Source organism: Tachypleus tridentatus, chromosome 7 (assembly GCF_004210375.1).
Source record: "Tachypleus tridentatus isolate NWPU-2018 chromosome 7, ASM421037v1, whole genome shotgun sequence".
In the NCBI taxonomy this organism is placed as follows: domain Eukaryota; kingdom Metazoa; phylum Arthropoda; class Merostomata; order Xiphosura; family Limulidae; genus Tachypleus; species Tachypleus tridentatus.
The window spans coordinates 108,847,982-108,870,825 of record NC_134831.1 but is presented as its reverse complement, the minus strand read 5'-3'; the positions used below and the strand labels follow the sequence as shown (position 1 = coordinate 108,870,825).

Sequence of the window (22,844 nt, the reverse complement as noted above, 5' to 3'; positions counted from 1 at the left end):
GAGGTTTGAATATAATTTATAACGTAGATTTACAACAATATATTACAATAACCAAATTTTTAACGTAGACTTACAACAATATATTACAATAATCAAATTTGTAACGTAGACTTACAACAATATATTACAATAATCACATTTGTAACATAGACTTACAACAATATATTACAATAATCAAATTTGTAACGTAGTATACAACAATATATTACAATAATCAGGCTTGTAAAAATGTTAACGAAGAAAATCAAACAATTTGTGAACATCACGAGGACTGGATGTTGAATTATTTTTGCCACATAATTTAAAATAACTCGCCAATCGTTACGATACCAAAGCCAAACTGAAAGTAAGCCTAACTAGGATAGCCATTGTATTTATTTATTTTAATACTTTAAGATTTACCAGTTCCTTATAAAAACTCATTTTATTTTTTTTAACTATTAGAACTTTTCAATTCATAATGCTGACAGAAGGTAGGCCTTCCAACTAAACACAGGATTATCTGTTGTATACCTTATGCATGTTCTCGGGCTTTTATTTACTACTTACATAGTTTTATGATTTTTTTTTTATCCTGAGTGATTTCATAAACTAAAAAAATCATAGAAAAAAATCATAGCTGGTTAACTATAAATTCTATAAAAAAATAATATTCATACTTAGATCAGTAATTGAAATGTTGACCACTGTTTAAAAACGTAATATTCATACTTAGATCAGTAATTGAAACGTTGACCACTGTTTAAAAACGTAAATGTTTTTTTTTATAATTATAATTTTCTCTTTACATACCATTTTCATATTTACATAGCAAATTCAAGTCTGACTTAAATAATTAAACCAGTAAAGCTAACACTTTTGTTTTTTTCGTACAAGTTTTCATTTCAACAAAAGTTTTGAAAACTTGGAAGTTAGTGTATAATATTCCAAAATTGTTGACAGTTCAAACAAATGTTTATAATATTGAACTTTTAACAGAGTTACTTACAACTGTTGAACCAACTAACCATGTCCTGAAGCCATCTTTATGAAGACCGAGTTTTTAAAAACAAAAACTACATAACGCTTGCTGCTAAATGACAATTTAAACAAACACGAGACTAGCAAAAATTATTCCCAAGTGGAAGGATTTTGAACTTTAAACCTGTGGGTGGAATGAGGGTTGGATTAAAGAGTTAGGGATACAGAACAAATCTTATAGGTAGAGGGATGGTGAGCATTGTACCTCATAAATAAGTTGAATACTGTTTAGTAGCGACTACTTTCCAACACAAACGATGGGAAAATATAAAAAATATTAATTCTAATGTTTATTATCCGTAGAAAACCACAAAACAAGGGGTTAATATGAAAACACTAAAACTGTTGTCATAGTGGTACCGTTACAAACACGTGTTTTAAGGAGAGATCCGCTGTCAATTTTTTTCTTTTCTTAGTCGCGGACCCAATTCGGTCCTAAAGACACGAGGCAATTGTACCCATTCTTTCTTTCCCCTTAATCTGACCTCAAATGGAACTCGCAACCTTACAATGGTTATCAGAAAATAGCTTGTAATCCCGACGAACTCGAGTACTCTAAACACAGACAGACATCATTGTCAGAAACTCGTGTGATACTTGTGATAAAATTCTTAAAGTATTTCAGTAACATTTGATTTGATATCATCTCCGATAATGCATTAATAAAAGAAAAGTATTTTAAACCTAGTTTAAAATAATATTTTATTTAATCATTTGTATAAACAAGTAAAACAAATCTTTCTGGATGTACTGATAATCTGAAAGGTAAGCTATGGTTACTTACGTCGAATAAACCAACATGGAAAACTTTCAAAATTTTCAAACTACTATTAAGACCTGGTTTATTCGCCACTTTAATCATAACTGATTTGGTACCTGAAACCAAGATTGATGTGGTACTTGGGACCACGACTGATATAATACCTGAAACCAAGGTCGGTGTGGTACTTGGGACCACGACTGATATAATACCTGAAACCAAGGTCGGTGTGGTACTTGGTATTTTCAACATTTCTATCTACACTGTTGTCACAGAAAGCAAACCTTGCGTCTTGTTGTGTCCTTTGAAGCTACGTGCTATGCTGTTATGAACTGAACGCTGGTCATCTGAGACAACTTTGTGTTTCTTGCGGGCATTTTTCTTTTCTAGAATTCCACAGTCTATCCCATCATTTCGTCTTTCACGTGCTAAAGAGAAGTCATCTCTTTCCTCCACGCGTTCTTCTACAACGGACATTTTGCTGCGCATCACCCATTCCCGACGTTTGCGATCACGCTCTCTCTCCAAATGACGTTTCCGTTCCTCCTTGGGCCAGTAACGTCCAAATTTCAAGTCGCTCATTGCGTCATCGTCAGTGGTTATTCCACGCCTTTCTTCGTTAATCTTGAGTGCTCGTTCTTTGAGTAACTTGTTCCTGACAGGACGTCTGGTAATATATCTCGATCCATCAGATCTCCGCTTCACTTTCCATACCATCTCTTCCTCATCTTTGACACTACTCACAGCAGTACTGGTGGGACTACTGGGAAGAGTTGCCTGTGAGTGATTGTGTTGCTGCTGTTGGGTTAGTGCTTGACGAAACAGTTCTTGCTGAAGCCATATCGTGTGTTGTAGGTTCTGTTGGTTCGTGTACATGGTCGCACAGGGATAGAATGGCCCGCTCTGTTGGAAATTTCTAACTTCTGAAGTGCATCTTCTTCTAATGTCACGATCCTGAGAAGCCACGACTTGTTGACAGTTGTCACATCTGACACACGGTATATGAAACTGCTCAAGCTGTGTTATCACAGGATTGACATCTAAGCTCCTTGAATTCATTCTCCTACTGGAAACTCTAGAGCTGTCTTCCTCCTTCGTCGATTGGAATGTTCTTCTCTTCTGTTTCCTTCTCTGGGCAGTATTTGTTAACCATTCTTCTATTGATTCTCTTTTTTTCCATAATTGCCAAACTTTGCTATTGGATCCCTTTCTGGAGTGAAGATAATTACCTCCAGACATCTGTTCCGGACATGCCCTTGTTCTGGATTCTATAGTCGTTTCTTCCAGCTGCACACATTCTAGATCTGAACTTAAACACCCCAACTCACTGTCAAAAGTATTACTACACGGACCTAGAGAATAATCGACAAGGTTTGTCGTACTTGTACCAACACACTTCATTGAAAGACATTCGTGGTGACTGAATTTTTTTTTCACCCAGATTGGGTTCCTCTAGACTGTCCAAACAGAGATTATCTTCAGAAGTACGAGTTTTATAAACAAGATATTCACTTTCTTTAGTCTCGGCCCCAGAACTCTCGTCGCATTTTGTACTCTCGTCAGTTCTTCTGACGCCACTGTCCTTTTCAACATAGTAGGATTCATTTTCTACTGTGTCACCATCTCCCTAAAACACGGGCAGATACTGATCATAAACGTGTCCACATTTTTAAAAGTTCATTGTTCATATAAATAAATTACAACCTTGTCGAGTGTAAATATTTAGTTCATGTAATGAATGATTCTTAAAACTCCAATTCCTAAGTTTCCACTCTGTCAAAGACTAAATTATCATATTTAAAGCTCTAAGTAAAAGGGCACTGACTTTTTCTTAAGAATATAGTGAGTACACATCTGTTTTTTTTTTAAATCGTATTTCAGACGAGCTTTTAAACAACCTATCCTACAGAGACCTTAGTTAGAACTCTAATTTCCAACACAAAGGCCTTACTTGGATCTTTCTATACCATCACAGAGACCTAACTTGGATCTCTCATTTCCAGCACAGAAACCTAACTTGAAACTCTAATTTCCAACACAGAGGCCTTACTTGGATCTTTCTTTACCATCACAGAGACCTAACTTGGATCTCTCATTTCCAACACAGAAACTTGACTTGGATCTTTCTTTACCATCACAGAGACCTAACTTGGAACTCTAATTTCCAACACAGAAACCTAACTTGGAACTCTAATTTCCAACACAGAAACCTAACTTGGAACTCTAATTTCCAACACAGAGACCTTACTTGGATCTTTCTTTACCATCACAAAGACCTAACTTGGATCTCTCATTTCCAACACAGAAACCTAACTTGAAACTCTAATTTCCAACACAGAGACCTTACTTGGATCTTTTTTTTTCCAACACAGAGACCTCACCTGTCTTGTTGCTTTGAAACAAACACCATGATTTTTGACAATGTTTTAAAGTGTTGCAGGAAGAATGCATACAATGATAATGGTGAATTGTAATTAATAAATCTAACTTGCACCTGGAACCACTTATGTAGTTTATGATGTTTTACCTGCAAGCGATTCCTGCCAATCAGAATAGTTAGTTCCGGATAACTGTCAGAAAGAAGGGTATTAACTTGTTCTTGGGTGTGAGGGTAATGACCATCTATCTAACAAAAGAAATAAAAAAACTTCACATGGTTGTATGTAATACAATGTTTATTAGCATGTTTTCAAACAAAATCAAAGAAATTGTTCTAGTTACACACGAACAAAATGCTAAGTAATGCAACAGGTTTAGGACAGGGTCAGTTGATCAAAAAGTAAGGTTTAAATGGTATTTCTCTAACCTTCTGAACCTAATTTAGAGTTCAAGTAATACTATGATTGTAAACATTTAAAATGGAAGTCAATATCTAATAATGTTATTTTAAAATTAACTATTGAAATGAAGAAAAATGTCTAAGTGATGTCTTATTTGTAAAAAATTAACTGTTGAAATATGGAAATTGTCTAAGCATGTCCTATTTGTAAAACTTAAATACAGAAATGAAGGAAAATGTTGAACTGATGTCCAACTTGAGAAAATTAACTGTTAAGAGAAAAGAAACTGGCTAAGCAATGTCCTATTTGTAAAAATACACTGTTGAAGGAAAATGTTTTACTAGTGCCCCATTTGTAAAAATTAACTGTTGAAATGAAGAGAAATTCCTAAGTGATATCCTGTTTTTGTAAATTAACAGTTGAAAGGAAAGAAAATATTTAAGCAATGTCTTATTTTTAAAATTAACATTTGAAATGAAGGAAAATGTCTAAGTAATGTCTCATTTGTAAAAAAAAACTTAACTGTTGAATAAAAGAAATGCCCAAGTGATGTCCTATTTGTAAAAATAAATTGTTGAAATGGAGGGAAATCTCTAAGTGATGTACTATTTGTAAAAATAAACTGTTAAAATGAAGGAAGATGTATAAGTGGTGTCCCATATGTAGAAAATAACACTTGAAATGAAGTAAAATGTTCAAGCAAGAATCTATTTGTGAAAACATACTGTTTAAGGAAAATGTCTCTCTGATGTTGTATTTGTAAAAATTAACTGTTGAAATGAAAAAAAAATGTCTAAGTGATGTCTTATTTGTAAAAATTAACTAGAGAAATGAAGAAAAAACTCTGAGTGATGTATTCTCTCTGGAAATTAACTGTTGAAACTATGGAAAATGTAAAGTGATTTTGTAAGAAATAACTGTTAAAGTGAATGAAAATGTCTAAGTGAAGTATTCCCTCCAAAAATTAATTGTGGAAATGACAGAAATGCTTAAGTGATGCATTATTTGTAAAAATTAGCTCCTGAAATAAAGAAGAATGTCTAAATGATGTCCCATTTATAAAAGAAATTTACAATTTAAATTAAGAGAAATGTCTAAGTGATGTCCTATTTGACAGAAAATGTCTAAGTGATGTACCGTTTATAAAAAGTAACTGTTGAAATGATGAAAGGAAGGAAAATGCCAGTGATGTTCTACTTATAAATATTAACTGTTCAAATGTGGAAAAAAGGTCTAAGTGATGCCATATTTGTAAAGATTAGTGGTTAAAATAAGGGAAAATGTCTAATTGGTGTCCTATTAGCAAAAAGTATCAGTAGAAATGAAGGAAAATGTCTAAGTGGTGTCTCATTTGTGAAAATTAACAGTTGAAATGAAGGAAAACGTATATGCGATGCCCTATTTGTAAAAATACTCTGTTGAAGGAAAATGTCTTACTCAAGTCCTATTTGTAAAATTAACTGTTGAAAAGAGGAAAAGCCCATGTGATATCTTATTTGTAAAATTAACTGTTGAAAAAAGGGAAAAGCCCATGTGATATCTTATTTGTAAAAATTAACTGTTGAAAAAAAGGAAAAAGCCCATGTGATATCCTATTTGTACAAATTAACTGTTGAAGGAAAATGTCTCAATGATGTCGTATTTCTGAAAATTAACTGTTGAAATAAAGGAAAATGTCTAAGTGCTATGCTATTTTTAAAATTTACAGTTGCAAGGAAAGAAAATATCTAAGCAATGCCCTTCTTGTAAAAATTAACAGTTGAAATGAGGAAAATGTCTAAGTGATATCCTATTAAAATTAACTATAGAAATGAAAGAAAATGTCTAAGTGGTGTCTCATTGTAAAGATTAACTATTAAAATGAAAAAAAAAATCTCTAAGTGATGAATTCTTTCTAAAATTAACTGTTGAAATTACGGTAAATGTATAAGTGATATCCTATTAAAATTAACTCTTCAAATGTGGAAAACTGTCTAAGTAATGCCTTATTAGGTAAAGATTAGCAGTTAAAATAAAGGAAAGTTTCTAGTAATGTCCTATTTGCAAAAAGTAGTTATTAAAATGAAGGAAGATGTCTAAATGGTGTCCCATTTGCAGAAAATAACACTTCAAGTGAAGGAAAATGTCCAACAAATATCCTATTTGTAAAAACATGCCACTGAAGGAAAATGTTTCACTGATGTCGTATTTGTGAATATTAACTGCTGATATGAACAGAAACGTCTATGTGGTGTCCTATTACTAGAAATTATCAGTTGAAATGAAAAAAAAAATGTCTAAGTGATGTCCTACTTGTAAAATTAACTGTTGAAGTGAAAGAAAATGTCTAAATGATGTTCATTTGAAAAATTAACTGTTAAAATGAACAAAATATCTAAGTGAGATATACTTTCTAAAATTAGCTGTTGAAACAGCAGAAAATGTCTAAGTGATGTACTATTTCTAAAATGTAACTGTTGAAATGAAGGAAAATGTCTGAGTGATGCCCTATTTGCAAAAAATAACTTAAAATGAAGGAGAATGTCCAAGTGATGTACTATTAGTAAAGATTAACGGATAAAAGAAAATGTCTGAGTGATGTCTTATTTGTAAAAATTAGCTGTTGAAATGAAGGAAAATGTATAAGTGATGTCTTATTTGTAAAAATTAGCTGTTGAAATGAAGGAAAATGTATAAGTGATGTCCTATTTGTAAAAATACACTGTTGAAGGAAAACGTCTTACTGGTGTCCCATTTGTAAAAATTAGTTGTAGAAATAAAGGAAAATGCCCAAATAACGTCCTATTTGTAAAAATTAACAGTTGAAATGAAAGAAAACGTTTAAGCAATGTCCTATTTGTAAAAATTAACTGCTGAAATGAGAAAAAAAATTTCTAAGTGATGTCCTATTTGTACAAATTAACAATTGAAATGTAAAATGCCTATGTGACGCTTTATTGTTATACATTTGGTACAAAGCTATACAATGGGCTTTCTGTGCAGTACCCACCAAAAGTATCTAAATGAGATTTTGAGTGTTATGGACCAACAACGTATTACTGAGCCATTCAGGGGAGAGACATGTACCATTAATGTTACTAATTTATTCGTTTAACGTATTTCTAAGACCAGCAGTTTAAAATACTAAAAATAAAAATGATGCCGCTGAGTTATTACTATTTTGAGAAATTCCATATTACTAACCTAGAACAAGGTAAATTGACAGAACAAAGTTAGGCTTCATGCAGCGTATGTAATACGTATGTAACTCACTACAGTGAACATCCACATCTGCCCAGAATTTCACAAATAAACATGTACACTAATCTTAGCATACTTTCACAAACTGCCTCCACAAGGCATAACATCCTCTTTTGATTTTCTTCAGCCCAGGGTTACTGATGAACAAAATCGGTATACCTCAGTAACAAGTAGTGAATCGAATGACAGATTTAACAACATCTTTATTTCTATAATTCCGATAGATAATCATGAAATTGTACAGTTCCTGTGACGTACACATTACATCAACAATGTTAGCCCTAAATATTCCTACGTAGAGAGACGTGCAACTATACAATTATTGTAACATACACTTTGCATCAACAAAGTTAACCCTAAATATTCTTACGTTAGAGAGGTATGTAACTGTACAATTATTTTGGCATACACTTTATGTCAACAAAGTTAACCCTAAATATTCTTACGTTAGAAAGACATGTAACTGTACAGTTAATGTGACGTACATATTATATCAATAATGTTAACGCTATGTATTCTTACTTTAGAGAAAACAACATCCACTTTACATAATCGCCACATAATAATATAATGATGACTCTTAACACAACATATCCATGAAATCATCATTCCCAATGACGTGATACAGTACCTGTAAAATGTGATCTCCTTCCTGTAGTCGACCATCATTATCTGCTACACTACCTTCTTCGATCTGTAGCCACAACAAAAAGAATGTTACAAATATAAAAACTAAGAACTTGTAACAAATATTTCTTCATAGGTTTATCTTTTATTACTATAATTTCAGTGTCGATGATTTGAAGAACATATATCGTTAAAGAATGGAAAATACACTGATTTAGAATTTTATACAATAAAATACGGAACTGAAAGATTACGTTAATACGTTTGCTTGTTTGTTTGAAATTAAACATAAGGCTATCTGTGCTCTGCCCACCACGGGTGTTGAAACCCGGTTTCTAGCGGTGTGAGTCCACAGACATTCCGCTATACCACTAGGAGGCGTCTCAATACGTGTAGGAAATGTTTAAAATTAGAGTTAAATAACGTTTGATATAAACATTTTATAGTTTGTCTTTAAAATGAAATTTAAATGTACGTGACTTTCTCTAGTGGGCAGTAAAACGTTAAACAGTTAACAAAATTCGTTTATTAAGAATGTACAAGTTAGAAGTTCGAACCTAGATCTACAGCAACACTTACTATATATACGTTGTTCCTTGTTTGTGAAATAAATAAGTTTCCTTCTTATAATGTTTGGATATTTATGCTATAGATTTAGACAGAATGGAATGGAGTTTTAATACGATTTGTTTGTTTTAGAAGTAAACCACAGTGGACTATATGTCCTTGTCCACCGATTTGTTTGTTTTAGAGGTAAACCACACTGGACTATATGCCCTTGTCCACCGATTTGTTTGTTTTAGAGGTAACCTACACTGGACTATATGCCCCTGTCCACTGATTTGTTTGTTTTAGAGGTAAACCACACTGGACTATATGCCTTTGTCCACTGCGTGGAATAGAAATGGATTTTAGCATTGTATTCTCAAGACGACTGGTATAGGTATTAGCACATTAATTAAAATAAAGTATAGAACAACGTTTCGACCCTCTTAGGTTATCTTCAGGTTAACAAAGAGAGAGTTTGCAACTGACTGTTGCCGGGCGCATGTCTTAGGGACGAGAGTATAAAAGGATAAGAGGTTGTAGAGGGCGTTTGTTTTTCTTTCTTCCTAGCTACTTCCGGGCACGGTCTGGGTAGATTATTCGGCGCCCAGGCCGTGAAAGTGGGTTTTCTCGGGGTACTCCCGTTTCCCCCCACAGCAAAATCTCTGGCATCAGACCTGTAGGACCCAGCCTCATTCTGAAAAGGGCCTTTTACCCAGTCACAGGGTATATAATCAGTCACAGTAAATTTTAAAAATCTATTCGCCAGCCGCCAGTGTACTCCGTCCTCGAACCAAGGTCTGGCTCACTTCACTTTCGCTGCTTTCGTCCAGTTCTCCCGTCCTTCCTCTCACTCACAAATACACCACTCCATTTTTTGAAATGTTAAAAATAAAGTAAAATTCCACGGATATTTTAAAACATTTCTCATGTAAGGGGACGAAAGGAACTACAAAGTTCTGAACACCCCAGTTGGAGAGAGAACTCTTCTGATTTCTCTCTCTAAACTGAACCCCTGCCACGTTAGTTTGAGTTTGAGGGCGTTGCAGTTAGATGTTAGGTTATCAATTAGTATAGGTATAAAGATGTTCCTTTATATTGGAAACCTTAATTTTGGTTTCAGTTGCTGTATAAGTAGGGCTTCTTTGATTTTGCGTTTGTTTATATTTCTTTCCCTATTTAATATCTGGGTGTTTTCTATGGTTATGTTGTGTTTATTTGATTTGTAGTGTTCAAAACGGGTGAAGGTGTTGTTGTTGTTTTTTGTTCTTTTGAATGTGGTTTCCATTTTTCTGCTTGTTTCTCCAATGACCAAATCTACCTACAAATACGTGGCTTATGGGCAATCCAATGCCACAAGTTCTAGTCAACATTTTCATGACACAGATTGAATCTCAAGCGACTAATTCAGCCTTACACCCACCACTATACTGGTACAGGTATGTTGACGATACAATTGCTGGATTCACATCTACAGAACACACAGTTTTCTCAACCATGTTAACTCTATACACTCCAATATTAAGTTCACCTGTGAACAGGAAAAACAAAGTAACCAAATAGCATTTTTTAACCCTAAGAGAACTGAGACACAATCCAAAATAGAAATCCAGAGAAAATCACCCATACTGGATTATACATTCCATGAGATCCAGCACATGAAAGAAAACAAAATCTCAACATATTAAGAAACCAAATGAACACAACCACAAAACTATGTTCACCTGATAAAATTAACAATGAAATCAACAAAATAAAACGACACTTCATCAACATAACAAATTTCCTCAAAAGAGGGCCCGGCATGGCCAGATAGGTTAAGGCATGCGACTCGTAATCTGAGGGTCGCGGGTTCGAATCCCCGTCGCGCCAAACATGCTCGCCCTTTCAGCCGTGGGGGCGTTATAATGTGACGGTCAATCCTACTATTCGTTGGTAAAAGAGTAGCCCAAGAGTTGGCGGTGGGTGATGATGACTAGCTGCTTTCCCTCTAGTCTGACACTGCTAAATTAGGGAAGGCTAGCACAGATAGCCCTCGAGTAGCTTTGTGCGTAATTCAAAAACAAATAAACAAACAATCCTCCAAAAATCGTTGAAAAAATTACACACCTGACCAAAATCAAACAAACAACAATAAATCCCAACATACAACAAACTACAAAACCTTACACTGCTGCATATCATATGTTTCCGACATCAGCAAAAAAATAACTAACATTTGGAAAAAACACAACATTCCAGTAAACACCAAATTTATTCAAAAACCAGGTACAAAACTAAAGTCTATACTATGTAAAAATTACTCTGACAAACACAACACCAACATAATTTATAAAATACAATTCAACATGTTGCATGACTTCTACATTGGAGAAACAAGCAAAAAAATGGAAACCAGATTCAAACAATAACAACAACAAAAACTACTGAATACTGCAAGCCAAATAAACACAACATAACCGTAGAAGACGCCCAGATACGTATTAAGTAGGGAAACAAATATAAACAAACGTAAAATCAAAGAAGCCCCACTTATACAGCAACTAAAACCAAAATTAAACCAGTACAAAAGAAAACCTTTATATCTATACTAATTAATAACCTGACATCTAACTGCAACGCCCCCTACATCTAACTGCAGCGCCCCCTACAATCCCGTACCCGTTTATACTCTTGTCCCTAGAACATGCGCCCGACAACGGTCAGTTGTAAACTCTCTCTTTGTTAACCTGAAGATGACCTAAGAAGGTCGACGAAACGTTATTCTGTACTTTCGTGATGACGAGAAACCCATTTGAAGTAAAAATGTACCTCAGGACGGCTGGTATTGGTATTAAACTTTTACCAAAATAAAGCAAAGAACAACGTTTCGACCTTCCTAGGTCATCTTCAGGTTAACATTGTTCTGTGTTTTATCAGTAAAAGTGTTAATACCCATACCAGCCGTCCTGAGACACATTGTTCTGTTTTATCAGTAAAAGTGTTAATACCCATACCAGCCGTCCTGAGACACATTGTTCTGTTTTATCAGTGAAAGTGTTAATACCCATACCAGCCGTCCTTAGACACATTGTTCTGTTTTATCAGTAAAAGTGTTAATACCCATACCAGCCGTCCTGAGACACATTGTTCTGTGTTTTATCAGTAAAAGTGTTAATACCCATACCAGCCGTCCTGAGACACATTGTTCTGTTTTATCAGTAAAAGTGTTAATACCCATACCAGCCATCCTTAGACACATTGTTCTGTTTTATCAGTAAAAGTGTTAATACCCATACCAGCCGTCCTGAGACACATTGTTCTGTGTTTTATCAGTAAAAGTGTTAATACCCATACCAGCCGTCCTGAGACACATTGTTCTGTTTTATCAGTAAAAGTGTTAATACCCATACCAGCCGTCCTGAGACACATTGTTCAGTGTTGTATCAGTAAAAGTGTTAATACCCATACCAACCGTCCTGAGACACATTGTTCTGTGTTTTATCAGTAAAAGTGTTAATACCCATACCAGCCGTCCTGAGACACATTGTTCTGTTTTATCAGTAAAAGTGTTAATACCCATACCAGCCGTCCTGAGACACATTGTTCTGTTTTATCAGTAAAAGTGTTAATACCCATACCAGCCGTCCTGAAACACATTGTTCTGTAGTTTATTTTAATCAAAGTGTTAATACCCATACCAGCCGTCCTGAGACACATTGTTCTGTGTTTTATCAGTAAAAGTGTTAATACCCATACCAGCCGTCCTGAGACACATTGTTCTGTTTTATCAGTAAAAGTGTTAATACCCATACCAGCCGTCCTGAGACACATTGTTCTGTAGTTTATTTTAATCAAAATATTAATACCCATACATGTGTCTTGAGAAGACGTTTACTTCAAGTAGGTTTCTCGTCATCACGGATTTTAGCATTGTAAGTCTGTAGACGTAACCTTGTTTTCGATGGCGGTAACCCTTGAGACGTAAACAAAGTGGGATTAAAATATTGTGTTATTTTCTCAAGCTAAATATTCATATTTTAACTCCATGTCTACAGTACTTATCTACTTCAATAGAGTCAAAATAGGGATTCGTAGCTTGAAAAATAACGTACTTACTACTTCCATTCCACTTTATTTACTGTTTAATTGTAGACTTGAAAATATAACATATATATATATACTGGCAAGGCCGGTTCGAGCACTAGGTAATTAATTACCCAGGGCGACAAACAGAGAACGGCGGAACGATATATGTAGGAACTATGAAAAACAATAGTTTGTTGGTAACAACGATGGTATGTTCAAGTAGACAGTAGCTATAAGTCATATCTGTCGTTTGAAACTTTACGACTACTGTATGTTAGTTCAAGAATGTTATTATTTCATTAACAATTCTGCTCAGAGTGAGAAAGGTAAAGTTATATCTTGGGAAAGGTCCTATGACCTTTATTACATAGTTTTAAAAAATTATATTCATAGGATATGACATCAGACACATTCACGTGTGTTTCTATTAGTTTGAGAGTGGGGTACCATGGTGATCTCGGAAACCCGCGGAGGTCTAGCTACATAACATTCGATGCCGGATTCGGGTTAGACGATCATGAAAATATATTCCTAGACTCCGACCATGTCTATGGAGCTACGTCATAAAGATAAAGTGTGTGTTTTTTTTCTTTCAGCAAAATCACATCGGGCTATCGGTTGAGCCCACCGAGGGGAATCGAACCTTCGATTTTAGCGTTGTAAATCCCTAGATTTACCGCAACACTAGCGGAGGGCCATAAAGATAAAGACCTTCAGAACCAACTCGAGTCCTTCCAAGGACGGTCCAGCTAGCTCTGAAATTGTGAGTTTACTAGACAGTGGTTACACATATACGTACAAAGCTACAATATTGTGAAGATTATATTTGTAGTTACTTAGTAACCATGGCTGAAAACACATGTTCAAATTTTATCACGAGCAGAATAAGTTTCGCTTTGTTTACACCCTAACACTAAAAGCGCTGAAAGAACATATTTGGGAATAAGACAGAGTTTCGGTCGTAATATATAAGTTATCAGTTAATATATATAAGTTATAAGTTAAGTTAATCAGATCTTTAAAGAAAAGTTAAACAATAACTTATTTTAGAACATTATTGTCCTTAAACGTCACGTGAGTTGTTGTTATTTTATTCTAAGTAATTTTTAATAAACTTTCTTTCTCCCCAGTGGCACAGCGATATGTCTGCGAACTTATAACACTAAAAGCAGGGTTTTTATACCTGTGGTTGGCAGAGCACAGAAAGCCCATTGTGTGGCTTTCAGCTTGACTACGTACAAACTTTACGTAGTCAATTTTCAGTTAATGTTATATTTCGCAGTTTTGTTTCACTGGTAATGACGATCAAAGTTGGTCCGATAAAATATAATATTGTTTATCGACTACTTACAGTAATCGATATTTTAGTATATTTAAATTATGTTATTATCTTTCAGAAAATACTTCACTGTAAATACTGTCCTCTGGCGTTGGATTCAGGAGAAATTTATTTCCAGTAAAACGAACTCTATGAGATTTACCAGCCGACTTTCATACCACAGCTGCTATAAAATATTTCGGATTAACTATTCGATAAAAGAAATCTGTTCGACACGGCAGCACTGTAGCGTGCTGAAACCACTTTAATATAACGAGCGGGAAATATCCAACAGCACAATAAATCTCAGCGAAGCACGTGTCTAATAAAACGTTAATTTTAACTTACGGGAAATACGTACCTGATTTATAAAGAAATGTTTGCGAGACTCTTTGGAGAAACTGGTACTAAACGTTAGGCCTAGCCTTTCTGAACTGGATTTCCGGTGTAGCGTTACTATCTGTAAAACCCACAAGAACACAACTTTAACAAAATATCAATTTCTTAAATTATCTCTGTTTTCAACTAATTGACTGTAACATTAGAATACTAAAACAGTTTACTCTTGTTACAGTTAGATTTTGTCCCCTTATAGTTTGTAGACTATGTTTAACATGTTCTAAGTTAGACACTGCCAGAGAGAGTTTCAGTATGATGACTAGAAACTTCCCAATTGTCTAGTGTTAGCAAGAGTTATGGAATTTCGTACAAGTGAGAAGAAATGTGGTTGTTACCGACTAGTTAGTTAATCAGAGAATAAATTAGTTTATAACAGACTTGTGGATTGAGATCGAACACTGGACATTCTTACTCAGTTTATGATGCAGAGACGAAAAGAGGAAATTGAACAAGTGGCTGTGAGCTTTATTTGTCAGTTAAATCGAACAAGAGGCTGTGAGCTTTATTTGTCAGTTAAATTGAACAAGTGGCTGTGAGCTTTATTTGTCAGTTAAATCGAACAAGTGGCTGTGAGCTTTATTTGTCAGTTAAATTGAACAAGTGGCTGTGAGCTTTATTTGTCAGTTAAATCGAACTCTGTTGAGTTTAATGATGACTTGCTGCTAACTGTACTTGATGAAGATTGTGCTGTAACAGTTGAAGAACTAGCATAGAAGCTTAATTCAACCCATTCAACAGTTCACCGTCATCTGTAGCAGCTTGGAAAGGTGTCAAAACTTGGAAAATGAGTCAGTCCCCCATGACTTGACAGAAGCCAATCTTAGAGCAAGTGTGGACATTTGCACTTCTCTGCACTCTCGTAAACGTAACTCACCTTTTTAGGACAGGTTAATGACTGGAGATGAAAAATGGATATTTTATAAAATGCTAACGCTGAAGACAATGGCTCAGTGCAGGTAAACTGGCTTAAGCACAGCTCAAAATGGACCTCCACCCGAGGAACGTCTTGTTAAGAGTTTGGTGGGATATTGTTGTTGTGATTCACTTTGAGTTGCTGCCTCAATGTAAGGGTTACATCAGACTTCTGTTGTAACAGTTAGAGTGCTGAATGTTGCATTGAAAGAAAAGAAACCTGCTTTGATCAATCGTAAAGGTGTTGTGTTACACCAGGATAATGCACAGCCTCATACAGCAAGAATCACATCTGCAAAGATTGAAGAGGTAGACTGGGAGAATCTCCCACATCCTCCTTATTCTTCAGACCTTGCTCCATCTGATTATCATCTATTCTGAAGTTTGCAGAACTATCTTAATGGAAAGGAGCTTGGCACACATGAAGATGTCAAAACTACCCTCACTACATTCTTTCCCTCCAAACACCAAGAATTTTATGTAAGTGACATTCAGAAACTTATAAATCGTTGGCAGGAAGTAATTAATAACAATGGAACATACATTATTGATTAAATAACATTAAAAGCGTTTGAAATCCTTTCTCTTTTTTGAACCTAAAATCGGATATTAGTAAAGGGATGATCTGATATTTATCAATTACTGAGAGTGATTAGAATATACTCTTTCATCAGATGGAAACTCACATTGTCAACGATAGCAAAGGATTAGCTTTAACTGACAAATAAAGCTCACAGCCACTTGTTAAATTTAACTGACAAATAAAGCTCACAGCCACTTGTTCGATTTAACTGACAAAGCTCACAGCCACTTGTTAAATTTAACTGACAAATAAAGCTCACAGCCACTTGTTCAATTTAACTGACAAATAAAGCTCACAGCCACTTGTTCGATTTAACTGACAAATAAAGCTCACAGCCACTTGTTCGATTTAACTGACAAAGCTCACAGCCACTTGTTAAATTTAACTGACAAATAAAGCTCACAGCCACTTGTTCGATTTAACTGACAAATAAAGCTCACAGCCACTTGTTCGATTTAACTGACAAAGCTCACAGCCACTTGTTAAATTTAACTGACAAATAAAGCTCACAGCCACTTGTTCAATTTAACTGACAAATAAAGCTCACAGCCACTTGTTCGATTTAACTGACAAATAAAGCTCACAGCCACTTGTTCAATTTAACTGACAAATAAAGCTCACAGCCACTTGTTCGATTTAACTGACAAATAAAGCTCACAGCCACTTGTTCAATTTCCTCTTTTCGTCTCTGCATCATAAACTTAGGCTGTAGTCACCTGATTTGAAACCACCTTCGACATTTCCTTTCATTGAGAGACTCCGCATCTTAAACACCTTCAATGTTTCGTGTAGTTTATTCTGTACTATTGTATTTTTTAAACTCATAAAATATTATATACCTAATGTGCTTCTCAGACACATCCATCTTCATAAGGATTTATTTAATTAATGATCTGAAAAAGTGGAGTTTGGTAAGTTTTTTTTATTTGTCTTAACATTTTTACACACGTCCTACAACATATTTTAGTTATTAAAGCCTTCTACAAAGACAAATGTAATGATCCACTTTCTGCATTAAGTTTTCGGACATTACTCATGAGATGACCTGATATATTCAATTAGCTACACTCATTACCCGCTATGTATTTTTAGTTCTGACGTACGTAAGCCGCTTGCTTTGACCATGAATTCATATTCATCTAAATGTAAATCTCACGACAGCTTACGCATTGCAGGACATTGTAGTGAAGTTTAATTTACACAATAAATGACACATTTATTCCTGGTTGCCTCTGACTGGACCTATCGTAAAGAAGTGATTACCATGCTAAGTTTTGGAGACAATGGCTCGTGGTTTGTTTGCTTGTTTTGTTTTTGAATTTCGCGCAAAGCTACACAAGGGCTATCCGCGCTAGCCGTCCCTAATTTTGCAGTGTAAGACTAGAGGGAAGGCAGCTAGTCATCACTACCCACCGCCAACTCTTGGGCTATTCTTTTAACCAACGAATAGTGGGATTGACCGTCACATTATAACGCTCATACGGGTGAAAGGACGAGCATGTTTGGTGGGACGAGGATTCGAACCCGCGATCCTCAGATTACGAGTCGAACGCCTTAACCCACCTGACCATGCCAGGCCTCCGGTGGTTTGTGTCCCACTGATGGAAACTTGTGGTTTACACGTTGGTGTCATAAATACTTTATAAAGATGACTATTAAAACCTTTCTTCTGTAGCCAAAGACATAAGGGTAAGTTGTTTAGCTTTCCTCTTATCCTTTTAAAATTAGGGACGGTTAGCTCTTGGATAATTCTGTGCGAACATCGTTAACACAAATATCCAGATTTAATTAACAGGAACAGCTTGACGTGTAGACTGATTTGTGATTCCTTAACCCTCGGCTGTCTTATGCCAGGTTTACAAGTGTTAACTAAAACAATCTGATGAGTAACTAAAGATGAAAACCACAACTAGTTTTCTATATTGATTGTGAGTTTACAGAAACAAAATTAATTTTGTTTATAGAGATAACAAGTTGCAAAAGGAATTTGACTTTTGTAGAAATCTGTTATTAGTATTTAGCTTATGGATCATCGAACGCCACCTTATGACAAAAGTGTTGCATTAGTTGCACAAGATAAAAGAAATGCATTATATTTTTTCATATAATTATCCCAGACCTTCGAAGAAATAGCTGGACATACACCTTACTCTAACTATCTAGTTTCTGATTAAACACGTTAGCCATCTATCGGTGCGAAACAAATAAAATTGACACGAAACGCGTATTTTAATACACATTTTTATATTTATATGAGTTTGTTTCAATTTTTATTTAGGGTTTCATAAAGATCGCGAATTTGGAGAAAATGTTCTAAAATACTGCTTGATGTAAACTACAGGAACCATTCGGTGTCGCTACTTACTTCATAGTCCATACCACACGTAAAACTTTGTATTCTTCTTCCAAAATCACAATATACGTCACTATGTAACAGCGCTCCCTGGAAATTGGAGTCTGATTCCAAGCTAGAAAAAAAGTGTCAATATATATATAACTTATTTTCAATACAGAAATATATTGTTGTTATAACGTAAAAGTGTAAACATTTTAAAAATGGGACAATATTTTCATAAACAAAATAACTATACTCATCGTAAGACACTTCTAATCCTCGAACATATCTAAAGGACTACATAACGAATGTAGCACTAAATAATATATTGGGCCTAACAGTCATGTCTTATGACAAGCATAATCATGCTTCGTCAACTAGGGAAAGGTGTTCACAACTTAACAACAAAATATCACGCTACCCTATAATGGTATAAAGTCAAAATCTATCTAACTAGAGATACCTGAGATTTGGATATATTTCATATCATGATTGATGTTCTAAAAACACGTTGGTCCAAGAAGTCTGATAAAAATGCAATAGAAACCTTATAACCCAAGCGCTTTCGAAAGGTGGACCTTTCGAAAGCGCTTGGGTTATAAGGTTTCTATTGCATTTTCGTACCATGATAATGTTGAAGGTACTAACGTGAAATTTACCGGGTTACAACATTGTTCTGGACAAATGAATAAAACTTAAATAACAGGACAAGAAAATGAGTTATCCTGAGAAATATGGGTATAGATTTAACCTTTACAATCTGTATGACGTAAGAAGAAATATTATAGTTTTGATGTTTACTATTTAGATTTGTTAAAACAGAACTTTGAAATACAATCACAGATTATAAAACCTTGACTGTCCAATAGAGAAGAATCCAAATGGCGCTACTTCCAAACCTCCTGCCCACTCAGTTTGTGTTGTTCCGTCACATTGCATGACGTAATCAGCTGGCCCTTGTAAATTTTCTGAAACCATATTAGGCTTAGCGGATTCTCGACGAAACACTTTTAAAACGATTGGTTCTTGAGTTCTGCAAAATGCATTAGCTGCTTCTTCGATATTACCACACGATAGGTCCTGTCCGTTTATCTAGTGGAAATTCAAGAATAGAAAGTGATACAATGTACCAAGCCATGGTTTTTACTAGACATATTTCAAAATGTCGAACCATAGAAACTGGTATAAATATTACTTGCACTAACTGAATCATAATACTAATTTATATAATGAACAAGATTTAAATAATTCAAAAGAATATTCAGACAGTTTTAAATGTGTCTCATGATGACGTAGTATCGAATATCTTAGTTTACCAACACCAATACCCTGAACAAAATAGGTTTAGAGAGATGCGTGATAAACACCAATAGGCCAAATAAAATATTTAGAAAGATATTTAATAGACAAAGCTAATAAAATCGTACTTTAATAACATCGATAAAGTATAACTAGGGTTAGTTCATTCTACTAAGCCAATATTATCTGCTTGCCAAAAACAAACACCAGAATATAGAAGCTACTAAGAAACGATAATAAGTGGAGAGGATATTTAAATTACTAGCAGTGTTCAAAAACAAATTATAAACATGTGTGATACTCCAAAGCAAGTAAGTGTTCTACATTCTGTGCTTTCAGTTAATTGTAAAACATATTATGGTTCTCTTTATTTTATCTTTTAATATATTTTATATAAGTAATTTTTGTCATATGGTTGTATAATTACATAGTACTATTATAATAATAATTAAACCACAATAATATTTTGTACATTGTTAGACGCTCGTTTCGATTTACTCTAGAAATAGAAGTTCCATAACTTCTATTTAAATAATTACAGTTTCATAACTTAACGAATATTCTAATATCAAACAGTTATGAATATTAACCCTAAATATGCCGCAAAGGCGAAACATTGATTTAAAAAAAATATATTTTTTATATTTATCTGGAGTATAGAGGCCGTTTTTTCTTAACCTTTATCAGGATGTGTAAATCTCTCCAGCATGTACTACAAATTGTGAAAGACAACAGGTCCAGTTAATCTGAACAAAACGAAATATCGTGATAATGTTGAACGTTTGTTATTGCTTTCCAGTTGCCATGGTACAAAAACAGCAAATATTGCATTACAATGAATATTTATTTTATAGTATAAGGTGGAATATACACATCAATAGCGTTCTTATGTTTAATTCGTGATGACCAGAAACTTACTTTAAGTAAAAATGTATCTCAGGATTAACATCTGGGTATTAACACTTACCAGCCGCCCTGATATACATTCTTATGTTTAAAAAGTAACGTTCACAGCAGGTGGTGCTGTAAAGAATTAACGTCATGACGCTTTAGAATGCGTGTTTTCCTATCCAACTCATTTAAAAAGAAAAAATCAAAATTTAATCGTTCTTATTAATTATTTCAAAGTACCAACTACAGATCAAAATTTAACTATAACGAAAACTCTGTTTAGAAGAGAAATGTACATTTAAAATCAATAAAACATCATAAAGTGTTGTCCAACTTGAAAACAATTAAAACACAACCACAGTTATTGTCAAACCTTATTTTGTGTAAAATTTTGCTAAGATACATGAAACCTGAGTTTATATAAGCTGTTGCTAAGATACGTTAAGCCTGACTTATGTAAAACGTTGCCAAGATACTTGAAGCCTGAGTTTATTTGAGCTGTTGCTAAGGTACGTTAAGCCTGAGTTTATTTGAGCTGTTGCTAAGGTACGTTCGGCCTGAGTTTATGTGGGCTGCTCCTAAGATTTGTTAAGCCTGGCTTTATGTAAAATATTGCTAAGATACTTGAAGCCTGAGTTCATTTGAGCAGTTACTAAAATACGTTAAGTCTGATTTTATGTGAGGTGTTGCTGAGATACGTTCCCAATTTTTTTTACATATCAGTAACTAAAAACGTTTTAATATTTTATTACAAACGTTCACTTTCAGATAAAGTACTCCATAACTGTAATTAGTCTCTGATGTGTGATGGAAGTTGATGTTCAACTTAAGGTTTTTAATTATTATTTTTCAACATAACTTGAAGGAACAAATGAAGGAAATAGTTCTATATTCTACTTAATTTTCAAAGTTTCACTTGGGAAAAGGACGAGATTTGAAATCTTTAAGTTTCAAATCAGTGTGTCCTCAACTAGGAATGTCAAAATGTAAAAAAAAATCAGATCCATGGCGTATCCTTTCATTAATATTCAGACGTTGACAGAATGTGATATACAGGGAGTTCGGAAAGTAACTGTGCAGTTTCGTCTGTTAATAAATATGTAAGAAGCTAATAGAGTTTTTGTTTTGCAATAGCACACACACACACCTCTGGTGGCTAGAACAACAACAGTAATGTACTACAGCACACACAAACACCCTGCTGGCTAGAACTACAACAGTAATGTACGACAGCACACACACCCTGCTTACTAGAAGTACAAAAGTAATGTACGACAGCACATACACACCCTGCTGGCTAGAACTACAACAGTAATGTCCGACAGCACATACACATCCTGCTGGTCAGAACTACAACAGTAATGTACGACAGCACACACTAACACCCTGCTGGCTAGAACTACAACAGTAATGTACGACAGCACACACTAACACCATGCTGACTAGAACTACAACAGTAATGTACGACAGAACAGACTATCACCCTGCTGACTAGAACTACAACAATAATGTACGACAGCACACACTAACACCCTGCTGACTAGAACTACAACAGTAATGTACGACAGCACCACACACACACACCCTGCTAGCTAGAACTACAACACTAATGTACGACAGCACATACACACCATGCTGGCCAGAACTACAACAGTAATGTACGACAGCATACTCTCACCCTGCTGACTAGAACTACAACAGTAATGTAAAACAGCACATACACACCCTGCTGGCTAGAACTACAACAGTAATGTACGAAAGCACAGGCTAACACCCGGCTGGCCAGAACTACAACAGTAATGTATGACAGCTACACACTAACACCCTGCTGACTAGAACTACAACAGTAATGTACGACAGACTATACACACCCTGCTGGCTAGAACTACAACAGTAATGTATGACAGCACACACTAACACCCTGCTGACTAGAACTACAACAGTAATGTACGACAGCACACACACACCCTGCTGGCTAGAACTACAACAGTAATGTACGACAGCACACACTAACACCCTGATGGCCAGAGCTACAACAGTAATGTACGACAGCACACATTAACACC

At 34.9% G+C, this 22,844-nt stretch overlaps 1 protein-coding gene across 3 annotated transcripts in view; it reads right to left on the bottom strand.

Moving 5' to 3' along the window:
* The window catches only part of LOC143256373 (uncharacterized), a 92,315-nt gene continuing 69,471 nt past the window's right edge, over positions 1 to 22,844 (bottom strand). The window contains exons 2-7 of one of the 3 annotated variants that reach the window (XM_076513545.1): positions 19,442 to 19,680; positions 18,619 to 18,721; positions 14,721 to 14,819; positions 8,432 to 8,494; positions 4,308 to 4,406; positions 1 to 3,407 (exon numbers count right to left, since the gene is read on the bottom strand). In XM_076513545.1, the coding sequence (XP_076369660.1) occupies positions 3,123 to 3,407; positions 4,308 to 4,406; positions 8,432 to 8,494; positions 14,721 to 14,819; positions 18,619 to 18,721; positions 19,442 to 19,566 (774 nt within the window). In that variant the 5' untranslated portion in view covers positions 19,567 to 19,680 and the 3' untranslated portion in view covers positions 1 to 3,122. Of the gene's footprint in view, positions 3,408 to 4,307; positions 4,407 to 8,431; positions 8,495 to 14,720; positions 14,820 to 18,618; positions 18,722 to 19,441; positions 19,681 to 22,844 lie in introns of those variants that run through there. The other 2 variants (XM_076513546.1, XM_076513543.1) reach the window with 2 other exon arrangements.